The sequence below is a fragment of the Colletotrichum jinshuiense genome, chromosome 1 (genome assembly GCF_051148585.1).
Source record: "Colletotrichum jinshuiense chromosome 1, complete sequence".
In the NCBI taxonomy this organism is placed as follows: domain Eukaryota; kingdom Fungi; phylum Ascomycota; class Sordariomycetes; order Glomerellales; family Glomerellaceae; genus Colletotrichum; species Colletotrichum jinshuiense.
Window position 1 is genome coordinate 3,653,936 of NC_139302.1, and position 15,318 is coordinate 3,669,253.

General features: G+C 53.6%; 5 protein-coding genes across 5 annotated transcripts; 3 read left to right on the top strand and 2 right to left on the bottom strand.

Moving 5' to 3' along the window:
• Window positions 1-18: 18 nt before the first annotated feature.
• Window positions 19-504, bottom strand: EsH8_I_000917 (uncharacterized protein; the record flags this gene model as incomplete). Its single annotated transcript, XM_083268330.1, has 2 exons — window positions 19-266; window positions 393-504. 2 exons carry the CDS (start codon window positions 502-504, stop codon window positions 19-21), a joined length of 360 nt encoding a protein of 119 aa, XP_083118768.1.
• A 4,911-nt stretch (window positions 505-5,415) lies between these two features.
• On the top strand, window positions 5,416-9,054 carry EsH8_I_000918 (uncharacterized protein; the record flags this gene model as incomplete). Its single annotated transcript, XM_083268331.1, has 1 exon — window positions 5,416-9,054. One exon carries the CDS (start codon window positions 5,416-5,418, stop codon window positions 9,052-9,054), a length of 3,639 nt encoding a protein of 1,212 aa, XP_083118769.1.
• A 936-nt stretch (window positions 9,055-9,990) lies between these two features.
• Window positions 9,991-10,812, bottom strand: EsH8_I_000919 (DNA replication protein SLD5; the record flags this gene model as incomplete). Its single annotated transcript, XM_083268332.1, has 3 exons — window positions 9,991-10,350; window positions 10,432-10,612; window positions 10,688-10,812. The coding sequence occupies 3 exons, from the start codon at window positions 10,810-10,812 to the stop codon at window positions 9,991-9,993; spliced, it is 666 nt and encodes a 221-aa protein (XP_083118770.1).
• A 740-nt stretch (window positions 10,813-11,552) lies between these two features.
• EsH8_I_000920 (lactate 2-monooxygenase) lies at window positions 11,553-12,847 on the top strand (the record flags this gene model as incomplete). The annotated part of the gene is made up of 2 exons (XM_083268333.1): window positions 11,553-11,853; window positions 11,910-12,847. 2 exons carry the CDS (start codon window positions 11,553-11,555, stop codon window positions 12,845-12,847), a joined length of 1,239 nt encoding a protein of 412 aa, XP_083118771.1.
• A 1,048-nt stretch (window positions 12,848-13,895) lies between these two features.
• EsH8_I_000921 (ferritin-like domain-containing protein) lies at window positions 13,896-15,004 on the top strand (the record flags this gene model as incomplete). Its single annotated transcript, XM_083268334.1, has 3 exons — window positions 13,896-14,156; window positions 14,251-14,778; window positions 14,873-15,004. The coding sequence occupies 3 exons, from the start codon at window positions 13,896-13,898 to the stop codon at window positions 15,002-15,004; spliced, it is 921 nt and encodes a 306-aa protein (XP_083118772.1).
• Window positions 15,005-15,318: the final 314 nt, after the last annotated feature.

Genomic DNA, 15,318 nt, shown 5'->3' on the forward strand with positions numbered 1-15,318 from the left:
CTTGCATTCAACCAAGCATCAAACTTGTCCTTCCTTCTTCAGCCGTGATCCTTGTTCCTGTGAGTCGTGGAATTTGTCGGACCAGTGATGGTGCTTGTTGATTTGTCGTAGTAACACGCGGAGTGGGCTTCCCTTGGGGACACCGTCGTTGCGGACTTTTCTGCCCTTCTTCTGGCAGTACTTTGCGAGTTGCTGTTCGTTCTCGAAGAACAAGACTTCATCAGGCCGGCGCTGGGTCTTGAGGAATTGCTTGATGTTGACAAATACTGACTTTAGAGCCTATATGCGAGATGGGAAAATACCCGTCAGTCCCAACTTATGTGAGGGTTCCGAGGATCGAGAGTCGGGAACCTTTCGACACTGATTCTTGCTGGGCAAGTCAGTTGGCAGACCCAAGTCTCCGCAGAGACGGCGCCAGTCGTCCAAGTCGCCCTGCCCGAAGTATTCGTTCCACTGGTCGAAGAGGTCGGCCTTGGGGTCGTCGTGTCGCTTCTTGCGAGCCATGGCTGGTTGTAATGATTACGAGGGATTTCAAGGACCTGGCCGAAATTCCCTCTCGAAGTGAGGGCCAAGGAGAATCGTTCATGGGACGGACGAAGGCAAGCTGGCAGTATCTCGTGGGGCTGGTGTGATATGTTGGGTCGTTGTGTGTTTGTGTCTTCGCTCATATTTGCTAGCGGCAAACGGGAGACGGTGCATGGGTGAGTTTTGGAAGACCTTCCAGTTGCCGCTTGGTAGTTTCTGCATGCTGAATTCGGCCCTGTGTATGGGCGAAGGGGGGCAAACGGACGCTTTTCGATAAACATGAAAATATACATTGCCTGATATGTCGTTTGCAAGGGGGGTTCTGGGGCTGCCACCGCCACGGTAGCTGTGTTTGACGGCAACAGAATTCAAGAGCCTCAATTTTGGATCATCCTATAACTTCGGTATAGTCCCACCAATAATTAGAAACCGAACAGACAGAGGCGGTGGTGTTGTGCATTCTGTCGCGGTGATGAAGTAACGACTCTGATAAACAATTCCGGTCACAGGTCATGGTCTTGGGGGCATTAAAAAGAAAACAAATGATGGGTCTAATATTGACGAGGTGAACTTGATTTAATGATGTGATATAAAACAATGCACACAGGATCACTGATTGTAATATGGAGATATATTTTGCATACATGGTCTGGTCTCTCTCTATTATTTTCATGCCAACTTCACCGGTAGGTCAGCCCTCAACGCAGCATACTCAAAGATGGATGGCCTGTTCGGTAGGATCTTGAATAATCTTCAGACGCCTAGCTGCTGAAAGATTTCTTGCGGTCTCAAATGAACTGGCCACTTCCCGCGATTTGTTTTCTTTCTATTACTATTTCCTTTGCGGGTTACATGAAGCAGAGAGCAAGAAGCCATTTAAACCCATTTATCTGCCGTGTTTGGCCAATTTGTTTGCCTATTAGTACTAAAGTAGCCAATAAATCAAGGTGCAGAGTCAACAATGTCGATCGTACCTAGTCTTCTCTCAGAACTACAGGGGTTTTCGGATCAGCCCAATACCCGTCTCTTACAAGTCTTCAAAGATCTTATCCAAGACGCTGTGCGGCAATAAACACACAGACAGCATCGACTCTACCCCTAAAACAATGCATGTATTGTAATTTAGAACAACTGTAGGCATTAGCAGGACTGCAAACTCCTCAATGGTCCAAGGTGGAATATCACATGTGGACAATTATGCAATGTTGAGATTTTCGTTTGGTCAACAACATAAACAGTGAAAATATACAACTTTACATTGGATGGTAAAACAACAAAGAAGGATAACTCAGCAATAACACGCGGGTGTAATAAGAATATGACTTGAATGATGGACGAGTTTAGACTCCGTGCCTTATAAAGAGCTCTCCATCGTCAATCCAAGGCACTTAATATTGGCCAGCTCGCATATGGACGTACTGGCGTCATGTTAAATGGACATCTTTCCTGCAAGTTGTCGAGTTGCCTAATTGGCCCAGTCTTTTATTCATTGTCCACTTCAACCTTCCGCGATGTAAGAAATATGAATACAAACGGCGCGGCATGCTACAAGGAATGCCAGGCACCTGAAAAGAGCAACATCAATCCAGGCTTCTATCATTTCTGCCAGATCCCCCTCGCCACCTTCTTCGGAGCGAGTCTTACTTTTCTCATTCCTGTATTTTGCAAGGGACATTCATGGACGAGAAGAGGCAGACTGATGAGAGCCGGGTTCCGGCTTCATTTCTCAGCTGCAAGCCCGTCATCCATCTTGCCGTAGAGTTAGCGGGCCGAAAGCAACATACAGCTGGCATTGATTGGCATCCTCAGCCCCAAGCCCCGGCTATAAAGTTCCCCGCGTCCAAGGAAGAAGCTGCGTCGTACTTCATCGGGATCCCAGCCGGGGCGCAATAGACCAATCAAACCCACAACCTCAAGACAGTAATGAGTTAGGATGTCGATAGAGTCATCCGGTATGATTACTACCAGTACCAAATGAGCGACGATAGGCAACTACCCCCAAGGGACGCTCTCTTGGTCTAAGGTCAGAATCAATTTCACTACCCGTTGCTGTTCATGTCTTGCAAATAACAGCTTGATGGCATCATACGATCGCCGATTGTATTTTCAGCCAGCCGCTTTGCTTATGGACGAACACGGACAACGCAGCTATTACAATACGAGCTAGTCTCGCATCCTAGACAAGTTGTACCTTTGTGCGCTTGACAATGAAAGAGGTGGTTTGTTGGCGGCAATATGTAAGCAGACAGCCGTTGTTAGTGATCAAGCATATCCCAAGCCCGAATCAAAACTTAAGAATGAATATGGAGAAGCATTATCGACAGATGTAGTCGATTTGGGGTAGTACAGGCACCTGGGATGCCAAGGATCGCTAACACACAGAGATTGGCCGAGGTGGTTGTCGATGACGACCGCGGCTCACTCACCTGAAGAGGAAGAGACTTCGGCAGCGTGGGAGCCGTTTGCGGGCCGTGACTACGCTACTTGATTATTGGCGGCGCGCCAACGACAACCGCGGGGCCGGCTACCCCAGAATTACATCAAGATCCCCAAGCACCTGGAGCTCGGGCCTCTGCTTCGATGCGTTATTTGCAACTAGATCGAAGCGAACTGTTCCGTGCGTCGGCAAGGCCTTGACAATCTGTGCAGTTGACTTGCCGACTTCAGATGGACTTCTCTACGGTACTGGGCTTGGTGTTTCCAGTCGAATACACAACCCAATGTTCAGCGACGCCGAAGGGCCCAATGTTCCAGATGTGAGACCCTGGCGACTGAGACACTGGCTGTCTTGATCCACACCCACTCCCAGCTGGTCAATAACCAAAGACATGGCGCAACGACATTCCGTCGAGAACAAAGACCGCTAGGTCTCGGAGGGCGGTACGGAACCAATGGCGGCAGAGGCGGACGGAAAGCGGAAGAGGCGTGTGCGTGGCTGGCGCGGGTGCCATGACGCCAAATTTGCGCGCAGAGGTTTCGGGCAGTCCTGGTTTTTTCGATCTTTTGAGTGGTTGCAGCACGAGGTTCCACGGTTTCCACCTCAGTGGATTGTCCCATCGGGGTGGACAGGACTACGGCATCGGCAAGGTGCTGGAGTGGTTTGACATGGGTGGTGGTAGTCCCTGGGCCTACTGGGGTCCTACTATGTGGAGAGCTGCCACTTATGTAATACACGTGGTGTACGGAACGTCGATTGGCGTGGAGAGCGGAGCGCGTTGACAGTCATGCAAAGGCCGCCATTGGCCGTACCAAGATTACTACTGGGGTTGTTCCAAGCGTTGCTGTTCCGTGAAAAGAATTTTGGCCCGTTTTGTCTCCTTGCACATCCGAACTCGTCTTGGACGGCTGGGCCTAGCAGCGGGCAAGGACGGGCGCTGGGCCCGACTTTCGTCATGCAGCAGGCCAACTCGACTATCTGGGGCCTTTTGGAGACTACCAGCCCCGAATGTGAACCGGGGGGACAACTTCGCCAGAACCGACTCCCGCAAGCCTGCCCCTCTTCCGATCTGTGCCGTACAGGGTGAATGTCTCCTCATCCTTGGCCCGGCATCTGGCAACTGGTTTGGACGGAGATCATGCCAGGATCTGATGACGGATCCGGGTTTTTTCACGCGCTTAGCGAGAGTTCCCGACGCCCAGGTTCAGCCCAGCCCATCCAGCCATCTGTGTTACCAATGTTACCCATCCGTTTGCCCAATGCCTGCCCGGCCATACGCAGTATCCTTGGTAATACACAATGCTGAGTCGCTGACGCCGACGACCGCCTGCAAAAAACCTGTCCCAAAGGGTACAGAAACCGCGCATCCCTCCCCCCCCATCTGCACTACCCTTGTCCCTCAGCAGAATCCATTTCAATGCGTTGGATGAGGCAGGAGGCCATGCGAGTGCCAGCTGCAGACACAGGGCAGGGCAGCTCGATCCAAGGCATGACATGCAGCGAAGAGGAGCAGCCGTGACTCCTCACGGCCAAGCGGCATATTGGGTGAGTTCAGCAGCAGTTCCATTTTGCTCCTCTACATGCCTTCGCCTCGAGAGGACGACGTTGGGTTTCATTCGGCGTTCTCAATCTGGCATCTGAGGCAACGCACACAGCGGGCGGGTGGGTTTCGAGACCTGTTGTCTTGTTGTGTTGTCTCGCCGTCATTCGCTACAACGCTATGGTGCAGCCGCCCGTGAAAATCACCATGGCAATCGGCCATTGGGGTGAGTTGCTTTCTTCTTTCAGACAGACAGGCATGCGGGTACGGACGGATAGGTGGCTAGCACCGCATTCTTGCGTCCCTTCGCTCCCTTCCTTTCCCATTGTCAAATCAGCCTCATCTCCAGAGACGAGACGACCCTTTTCGACCCGATGCTCGATCCAAACATTAATCTGAGGTTGTCCTGCAAAGGAAACCTTCCTGCGCAGAGGCTCCTCTGGTTGGCCGGGCTTCCCCTGTAATAAGATGTACTGGGCGAAATCATGCCATGGGTTGCCCAACCTCTTGCGTCGGCGCGTCACGACCACACCACAATCGTAGCCATAACATCTCATACATATCCCTCGCGTGACCCGCCCGCGCGGATGGTGCTTCTACTCTGTACCACTCTGCAGCGCCTGCGCTTCCTTCTCCTACCCGTTTTCGTCACTTCTTTAGTCCATCACTCTTGGCCCCTTTCCTCTCTGGTGCTACTGCACTTTTATGGATGATTTGATGGAGCCCGCTTGCATTAGGGCAACCAACGCTACTTAGTCTTTCCCCGTCAAAACCGCTTTTAAACCCCCGTTGTCCCCCCCTCCCCCGGACGTTATCTGACGGGCTTGGTTTGAGTCTGGTGGAACTGGGATTCAACCTCAACTACCAACCGAGAGCCACCGGCGCTACTCCTACTTTCCAACTCTAGACGGACATGGCCGAGCCTGATCTCGTCCGTCCTTCAACGTCGCATTCCGGCGCCTCGGGCTTCCAGAGAAGGTTTCTTCTCTCAAGCCCGGGGCGGCCTCGCACTGCAACCGGTCACAGTGAACCGAAATCCACCCCGACGCCGGCCGCTGGCCTGGCCGTCCGAGTCTGCATCAAGTTTCAGCCATCCTTGGATCTCACCTACGAGAGACAATACCAGTCCTCGTACGGATTCGAGCCAACGGAACAAATATGTCAAGCCCTTCTCCGCCGTTTGACGCACTGTTCGAATGAGTTGCTCACTCGCAGGGACTCTGCCGCCCTCGAGCGCACTATCCCCCAGATCGGCGAAGGGAAGCCGCTGCGGTTCGAGCTGAATTACCACATCTACCGAGGCGGCCCAGAACCGTGGGCCACAAAGACGTTCAAGTCGTATCAAAAATACACCATGGACAAGTCGTCCGCCATGGAGATCGCTCGCTCCACTGACCGCATCATCGGCTCCTTCCTGAAGCTTCATAACAAAACCTTCAGGTGGGTGCACGGCAGGACGCGCGAGAGGTCCTCAAGCGAGCTGGAACTCCTTAAGCCTCTAAGCAATCCGGTTTCCCTCCTTCACATTCCACAATCCCGCTTCGTCGATGCTACCCAAGATTGGGAGTTCGTCCCGGGATACGAGATTACCTTGTGTTTCCGGAGTCGGTGCAAGTCACGCAGACAGAGGGAATGGTCACGCACCATTGCGCTCAAGAGCAAGCAGAGCTCCCCACTGACTCTGTCGCATGGAGAGGACATGGCGTGGGTCTTGTCAACGGCAATGCAACGTGCTCTGGATGCGAGGAAGATGGCCTTCGACAGACAGCACCGCTCCTGCAACAAATTCGACTTCCTAGAGGAGTGTCGCCATTCCGAGCAGAACGCCGTTCATGTTGGCTTCCAGATTCGAAACCAACTTGGACTCGACCACAGACACCTCCGTCGCGAGCTCGACAGCAACTTGCTCCTCTTCCAGCACCCCGATGGTCTCGACTGCGAGCAGTTTGTCAGTCAGCTCGAACACGCATTCGAAGCGGTCCGGGATGACACCGACAAGGAACTAAGCGAAATGGACGACCTCAGACTCACAGTCTACGAGTTGTCTGGGCGAGGCTGGAAGGTAGAGAAACCGTTCGCCGTGTGTCTCGATTCGACAGCCTGCTACTCGCGAAGGACCGTCAAAGCCCTTTTGGACAGAGTGCAGACTGGTGTTGCAGATATACTTGGCGGCCATGACATGAGCATTACACTCATGGTTCACAAGCGTGGCCACCTAGTTTTGGACAAGACTCTCGTGGCCCGTTCCCCGTACTATGCGACAGGACACCGCCAAGATGAAGATCCTGAGACTGCGAAGGAGCTCTTCGTGACGAAACTCAAGAGCCGAATCCAATCCGACATTGCCATGGTGGTAAAAGACACGTGCTCCGCGTCTGACTCTGAGCCACAGAACATCCGCGTTGTCGAGCGGCCCGTCCCAGCAGCGAATGACCCTGCTGAAATGGAAGCTTTGCCATCCAGCAGCCCGCTCCCAATACCGACACCCAATGGGGCCGTGCCGGAGTCATTCGATGGCAGCTTTAATAAACCGTCCGAACCTTTCGGTCGAGAAGATGAAACGCCTCGGAGTGGTAGTGGGGTTGAAACGACTACCGGCAGCGTCAATGACACCGTGGGGCTGCCGCGACAACCTGAAACTCCAGCCAAAGCAATTGCTTTCAAAGACCACTTGGACTCTGCCCGAAGCAGTTTATCCTTTTCCATGACAGAGGACGGCGAGACTACATATCCTTCTTCGTCGTCTACCCCAAGCCTCATTGACGGTGACATTGGTACGCCCCACGAGAGTCTGCTGGTCACGCCTACCTTTATGCGAACGATTTCGGGAACTCCCCAGAAATTTGATGCGAACCCGAACATTGCCGATTCTGAGACCTCCGACAGCGAGCTAATCGAGGATTCACTTGCAGGGCCACCGACACCCACTATGCAGCGTTTTAACGGACCGCGACAGTTCAGCCTAACAGGCAAAGGAATTCGTTCGGTCTCTCGCCAATCTCTGGCGTCGACGGACTCTGGATATGAACAGCGATCGCTAGCCGAGTCTTCGCCCGAGCCTGAGTCTGAAGATGTTTTCATTCATGTTCAAGAAGTCGTTTCGGAGTCGGAACCCGAGCTTGAGTTGGCGCCCGCGCACTCGCCGATTCTGCCAGACGCAAAGTTTGAAGCCACTGTTAAAGAGCCTGTCCTTGAGGGCTGGCTGGGGTACTGCTGCGAGCCAGTCGATGCTGAAGTACTAACGGCCGAGCCAGAGCCAGTGGTAGCGACCGAGCCAGCGGCCTGCGAAAGCAAGGAACCGACTAAAGACAAGCCGCCAGCCATTATCGTCACCCCCAATGAATACCAGGCAAGACCAACTACACCCCCCCGGGCCTTTGAGGGTTTCTTGGAATACACCATTGAAACCATTGTGGAAGAGGACGAAGAAGACTCCGATACGGAATTCCATGACGCAGATTCTACAGATGCCATGGCTGCTATGTATAGCCCTTCAAGCTTCGCCACCGCCTTGGAAACTGGCCTCAACTCTCCAATCAACCTAGAGCATGCAGCTCCCTCGCCTCTAACCATCGACTCTGCGACACCCTCGCCTACTGTCCTTGACTCCGCCTTGCCTTCTTTCGACCTGGAAACCAACTCATCGCCACACGCTATTGAGACGACTGGGCATGGTTCCATGGTCGAGGACGCTGCATTGACTCCTGGTTCGACATCCAAGGCCGATTCTTGTACGTCTTCCACTGACACGATCGAACCTACCTCAGCACCTCCCGTTCCCGCCACAACCGAGCCTGCTTCCGTCCCCGAACTCCTTGAGGCATCCCCCACCCCTGGCGTTGAGCCGTCTCCGGTTCCATTGGAACTTTCCGAGCCGAGACTTGACCCCCCCGGGCAGACTCACAGAAACTCACCATACCTCATCCTTACCAATGTCCAGTCCGATTCGTCGGAAGCTCCTCACACACCGACGTCGGACTCGGCGCCCTCGTTCAGCGACAAGGGCGAGACTTGTGACCCATCCACCCCACCGTTTATGACAGAGACTGAGGATTCGGACTACTCAGAGCTCCCTGAGCCTACAGTATCGTTCCCCGAATTATCCGTCGATGCCGTTGTCCACGATGATACGATGTCTCTCTCGCACTGGTCGCCATCGAGAGCGTCCTTCTTCCCCGATGACTCGAGCGACAGCTACTTCGGCCATATACGCAAGCTCTCTATCCCACGACCCCTGTTCACCCGCCCAAACTCGAGTGTGACATCCTTCAGCCGTCCGTTTGCGCATAAGCGTCAATTATCCTCGCCGACTGCAGGATTCTTCGGCCTCCACGAGCCACGACGTCTCGATATTGGACTCCGAGGTGCACTTCTTGGTTTTATGACGTTGCATAAGCAAGGGAAACTTGAGCGGAGACCTTCACAGGTGCTGCTTAAACTCGAAAATGACAGAGGCATGGTTGTTGTGCCTGGCAACAGTCGACGTAACAGCGAGACGAGAGGCATTGGTGGTGCTGGTTTCTTGGGACTGGGCAATGCGTATGCGTTTTAGGTGGCTATTGACTTGGGAGACTTGAAGCCGACCTGGTCAGGTATAAGGAACTGGGTGGTATGGCGGTATTGGGGCATGAGGGGATTCGGCTTGGGTGGTATTGGGAACAGGGCAACCCGGACAGAGATCCAGTGCCCTGCATGAAATGGCGTTTTGGGGGACATTGTGTTTTTTTGAAAAGATTCGTTTCATCTTGCAAGCGATGCATGGCGGGCACAATTTGATTAAAAAAGCAAGCAAATCAAGACTGCGATCTCGACGAGAGTCTCGCTGCCAGAAAAGTGTAGATGGACAAGTACGATCCTTGAAAATATGCATCAGAATTTCCTGCAGTCATATTCCATTCATTCGTGATCTAGACTAATTAAGGGTTAGCCATTCCCTCATGACACCCTGGATTCTATCTTGCGTTTCGACGTGTCGGTAGTGTGCTCCTTCCTGCCCAATATGTAGCCTGAACCAAGAGGGTAGCCGGCAATGTAGTATGGTAAGACCGAGTCCCGGGAAGAACAGGCAAAAACCGGCAGGCCCCAAACGTTGGAGAAGCCCAACAACTGTGAAGCGTTTCCGATGATGACCAGACCAGCCCTGGCCCGTGTTTTCTCGCCGATATCAAGGTCGGACGGTCGAGTCCTTGCTGAACTCGGAGCTCGGCGAGGGGTACCTGCAATGTGGCACCATCTACTCTGAAAAGTCCGCGCCATGCAGCATAATCAATACACCGGCCTCGCGGCTCTTCCAAAATGGTGCATCGCGCCGGTTCCACTGCCGATATCCGCCCTTGGGCCTCGGAGGTGCGAGACGGGGCCGGCCGGCTCACACGGCGCTTCCCTTGTTCCACGTCCCTCTCTGCATCACCTCCGGGACCTGACGAATCTCTCTATATAAAAGTCTTTACTTCTTTATATTTCTGCGCATGCCCACGGGAGGGGGGCATCACACGAGCTCGGCGTTGCCCGCATCGACGACGGGCTTCGCGCTGGACCACCTCAGGATCAAGATATCTCCCGCCTTGCCCAGGACGGAGCCATCAGAGTCCGTTCCTTTGCCCTCGACCAAAACATCCCTGAGGAGGCGGATGAAGACGGCGGTGTCGAGGTCCGGCCCGTCGATCATGCTAATGTTCCCGGCCGTGTCGTTGAGGTTCTGGAGCTGCGGCGGGAATGAGGAGAGGAAGGAGGAGAGGTAGTGGTTGTGGAGTAGGGCCTGGTGCCTCGTCGCGTACGCGAGTTCTGTGTCGGAGAGGCGGGAACGAAGGTTTGGGGAGGAGAGGTAGTAGAGTGCGTGTTTGTCAATCTGATCACGGCATAGTGGGTTAGCCCATCGATGTTGCTGGTAGGCAGATAGGCCATGGGGTAGGGGGGAACGGGAACGCACCTTTGCTATGCGGGCGCGGAGGTAGCTCCGGACGAGGAACTTGAAGCGCTCGAGCTCGGTCTGAATGACGATGAGGGCGAAGTTGGTCTTGGGGTCCATGTCGCCCGTCATGTCCTCGACCTTTTCAATTTGCCGCTTGATGCGGTCGTTGACGCGCTCGAAGAGGCCGTCGGGGGGCCATCTACGCGTCGCAGGTTAGTTTTTTCCGTGGCCAAAAAACATTTTTCTGGGAGGTCACCGGGGGGCAAGCACACACTCTAGAAGCTCTGGTGCGGAGCGCTCTGCCACCCAAGCACGCGTCAGGGCCTGTAAGTCGCGTGTCTCGGAGGGGATGGAGTAGAAGACCGGGTCGACCTCGCGGAGGATGTCGTCAATGTCCATTGTTTCCCCCTTAGTTCGTGTGTATAGAGACTTGGACAGTGGGGGTGCTATGACATGGTGCGCTTGTTGCCGGCGGTGGGAGAGGGCGAGGCTGTCGTCAGTTTTGAGGATCGACTTGGGACCGCGGGCCGGTTGCGAAAGTGAGAATCGCGGGGTGTAAATTGAGTTGCGTGGTGGGGTCCTGATCGGATGGAGTGGGGTTACGGAGCGCGCTGCAGTGGGGTATGGAGCTACGTGCCATCGCCGAGAACAAGTTGGTGAGCTGGAAGTAGCTCCCTATCTTCCGCCGACACTTCAACCTTCCAAGTTTTCTTCCCCAGACATTCAACAATGAGTGTTTTTGTCTGGTAATTTGAAACAATTGCATAATGTTCAAGCCTCTTCCCAACGGGCTTCGCATGAGCCAGGGTCATGTCTAGTGCCGGGTACAAGTATTCGTAGCTTGGACAATGCACTCGTTTACTGCTAACCTTACTATAACGAGTTGCACGGGAACTTTGTACCGAGGCACTCGCTTGAGAAGCCGACGGATCTGGCGGCCTACGTTGCTTCCAAGTATTTCAAGACATCAATGCCTCCCGCAGTTTTTTAACCCTGGCTCTCTGTGCTCTCTAATCATTGGCAACTTCTAGCTCATTAGCAAGTGAATAAGTCTCATCACATATACGGCGAAACAACCGTCCACTTCTAAACAATTTTCTCATTAAATAAAGTTCTCTCAAAGCTCTCTTTTTCTTACAATGGCAGACTCCAACGATGGCGACGACCGCCCCGTTTACTCATCTTACGCTATTAGCATCTACCAGAATGGCATCATGGCTGGCCAATTGCCGATCGTGACGACAGACCCCAACGGCTTGCAGGCGCAGGCTAAGAATGCCATGGGCCCAGAATCATTCAATTACGTCTTTGGAGGAGCCGGAGAGCTGTCAACAATGGACGCCAACCGCCTGGCCTTTCGTCAGTGGAAGATCGTGCCTCGCTTCTTGAGACCGAGCAATCCTCGTGACTTAAGAACCGAGCTATTTGGAGTGACTTATGGTATGTTCGAATGCTAGCAAACTGAAGCGTGACACCTTGCTAAGACCCATTCTCAGAGTCTCCCGTCTTGATGGCCCCAATTGGGGTCCAGGGTATCTTTCACGAAGACAAGGAGACGGGACTGGCGGCGGCCTGCGCGGAGCTGAAAGTTCCGTACACGCTTAGCACGGCAGCAACTTCGACAATCGAAGAGGTTGCAGACGCCTGCGGTGACCAGCACCGCTGGTTCCAGCTGTACTGGCCCATGGACGACGACATCACTGGCTCCATCCTCCGACGCGCCAAGGCCAGCGGCTACAAGGTTCTCGTCGTGACTCTTGACACTGTCACTCTTGCCTGGCGACCCGCGGATCTTGATCAAGCTTACTTGCCCTTCGTCACCGGCACTGGAAACTCGGTCGGCTTCAGCGATCCCGTGTTCCGCAAAAAGTTTTCCGAGCAAAACGATGGAGACGAAGTGGAGGACAACATCATCAGCGCCTCCCGGTACTGGATCAGCCAGGCTTTCCCGGGCGATCATCACTCCTGGAAGGATTTGGCACTTCTGAAGAAGCACTGGGACGGGCCCATCGTTCTAAAAGGCGTATTGAGCGTCGAGGACGCCAAGCTCGCCGTGGAGCACGGCATGTCGGGCATCATTGTCAGCAACCATGGCGGCCGGCAGCTCGACGGCGGCGTTGCGTCGTTGGAGATGCTCCCGGAAATTGTAGAAGCCGTGGGTGATAAGCTCACGGTTATGCTCGACTCCGGGATCCGAACGGGGGCTGATATTCTAAAGGCGCTTGCTCTGGGAGCTAAAGCTGTGTTCGTTGGCAGGCCCGCCATTTACGGCCTAGGTATCGCGGGCAAGGAGGGCGCAAAGGCTGTTCTTGCTGGGCTTCTCGCCGATCTCGATTTAACCATGGGGTTATCAGGCTTCAAGAGCATTTCCGAGCTGAGCCCTTCTATACTTCGGCGGGTTCAGTACGGCGGGGATATCAAGGCCAATTTGTGATGGCGGACCATCGCTACAACTAGCCTAGGGGCAGATCGGCAAGTCGTTGTGCCGGGGTATCGTGTTGTCAAAAGAGAACCCCAAAAGGAATCCCTGCTATAATACAAGCTTGAATTTAGAAATGATGTCGATGACAGCTACATTCCCTAAACCTGATCGCCCTGCAAAGTCTTGTCGAAATTTGACAACGTGCGCATTGGCATGAGGACCATCCCTCACCCGTGGAGCACCGGTGCCCGGAATGCTTGACATCCGACAAGCTTGGCGCGGGAACGAGGAAAGCCACCAGTCGACTGTTTGGCTCCTCTCGTTCGTCCTGGAGGCGAGACAACCAAGGTTGCAGAGCCAATCTCATTCGTGATAAGCATACTGCTCGGTTCAGTCGCTCATTCTTGGAGGGTTTGGAATACATTCCAGTCATTTTCGACCAACCTAGGCTCGCTGGTCTTTGCTTCCCTTAGCGATGCTTATTCCCCACGCGCTAGTCCTATTTGCAATTGCAAGCTCCAACTGTAGTGACCACTTCCCCCCTTTTTCTTTTCGTCCTTGTGTTGTCTTCGTGTGCTGAACCTCCTGGCTTCATTGCTGCCCCTGCTAGGTCCCGAACGGCTGAGCGATCTCGTCACCGTTTTGCTCCGTGATGAGATCGCAATTTCCCTCTAGGAATTTTCATGATCCTCACGTGCGAATGGATCAAAAATACTAGTATACATCCATCCCAGTCGTCTTGCAGTAGCTTCATGGAATAGACCATATCCGAAGGAGCGGGTTTGTCCAGGTTGCGGTAGGCAAAAGTAAGTATGTGTAGGTTGTCTTTGAATAATCTCACCGCAAAATCTGTCCAAAGGCGTCATATTGTTGATGCTTAGGGTCCCGAGTATATAACAACAGCTTTGGAAGGAAGTTGAGAAAGGCAAATCAGGGGTCTTAACATCAGCTCGTCTCACCCACAGTCCTTCCTTACCCAACGATCTGCAACTATTCTCGTGATCTTTCCTCCGAGTCAAATCGTAGTTTTAACACTTACCCTTAATATCTGTCCGTCATAATGCGTGCCTCATCTATCATCCTCGCGGCTGCCTCCGCCACAGCCGTCTTGGGTGCTCCCCTGGAGAAGAGGGCCAACTACGATGTCCTCCCCGGCGGCGACGTGTCTATCCTCAACTACGCCCTGACCCTCGAATACCTTGAACGCAAATTCTACGAGCAGGGATTGAAGAGCTTTACCGAGGCAGACTTCTGCCAGTTCGCTGGCGAGGACGGTGCCAGGTTCTACAATAACCTCCGGACCATCTACGAGGATGAGAAGGTCGGTCTCGCCCCCAATCCTCACACCGGCTTGGTTTCCTTCGTCGAGGCTTGAATTCATACGTAATTGATAAGAACTGACACCCAAGCCACAGACCCACGTGGAGTTCCTCAAGACGGCCCTTGGAGCCAGCGCCATCCCTGAGCCATCCTTCTCTTTCCCTGTGACTGATGCCGAGTCCTTCCTCGGCCTCGCTGCAGTCCTCGAGGGAGTTGGTGTGTCGGCCTACCTCGGCGCCGCGGCCGTCATCGCAGACAAGGCCTACGTCACGCCGGCGGGCTCCATCCTCGCCGTCGAGGCCCGGCACGCTTCCTGGATCCGCAGCATCCTCCACTGGAAGCCTTTCCCCGCGCCTTTCGACACCCCCCTCAACTTCAACCAAGTCTTCTCGCTTGCCGCACAGTTTGTGACGGCTTTTGCCCCCGGAACCCCGGCGCTGCCGTTCAAGGCCTTCCCCAAGTTGTCCGTTGTTACTGCGTCTAACTTCAAGGGAGCCATCTTTGAGGGCGCATACAAGGCTGCTATTGAGGCGAAGACGGTCGCTGTGGGAACCGATGTTTACGCCGTATTCTTCTCTGGCTTGGACATCTACTACTCCAAGGTTTTCGTCAGCGGCACAGACGTGAGTTGCACGCCCCCTTTTCGACTCTCTTCTTCCTTCCGGGCGATACCAATAGCTGTCTGTGGAATTCAAAATGCTAATAACTCCATTCCAGTACGTCGTCGAGAAGCTTCCAGAGGGCGCCGCAGGACAGGTCTACGCCGTCCTCAGCACCGCCAACGGCGTGAACGCCAAGGTCTCGGACGAGAACACCGTCGCTGGTGTCGCTGTTATCGAGATCCAGTAGGAAGCCTGGTAGAAACAGCAGTTGACCTTGGGCAGGACAAAACAATAAGCTGCGGAAAACAGCTCCGGGTGCCAAATAAACAGCAGAGCTTTTATACTTATCACACTTTATATTCTCTGTAATTATTAACACCATATCATTAGTTTATGTATAAGACCTGGATGTCAATGCAAATCCAACGCATCTCGTTCGCCTAGCGTAGTAGCCACTGATGCGTAATGAATGGTCTTCGGTCGAAATGCATATATGATCCCTTGAATGATACATAATGCTGGGGTTTGAAAATAAACCCTAGTCTCGAAAACGAGTGAGCT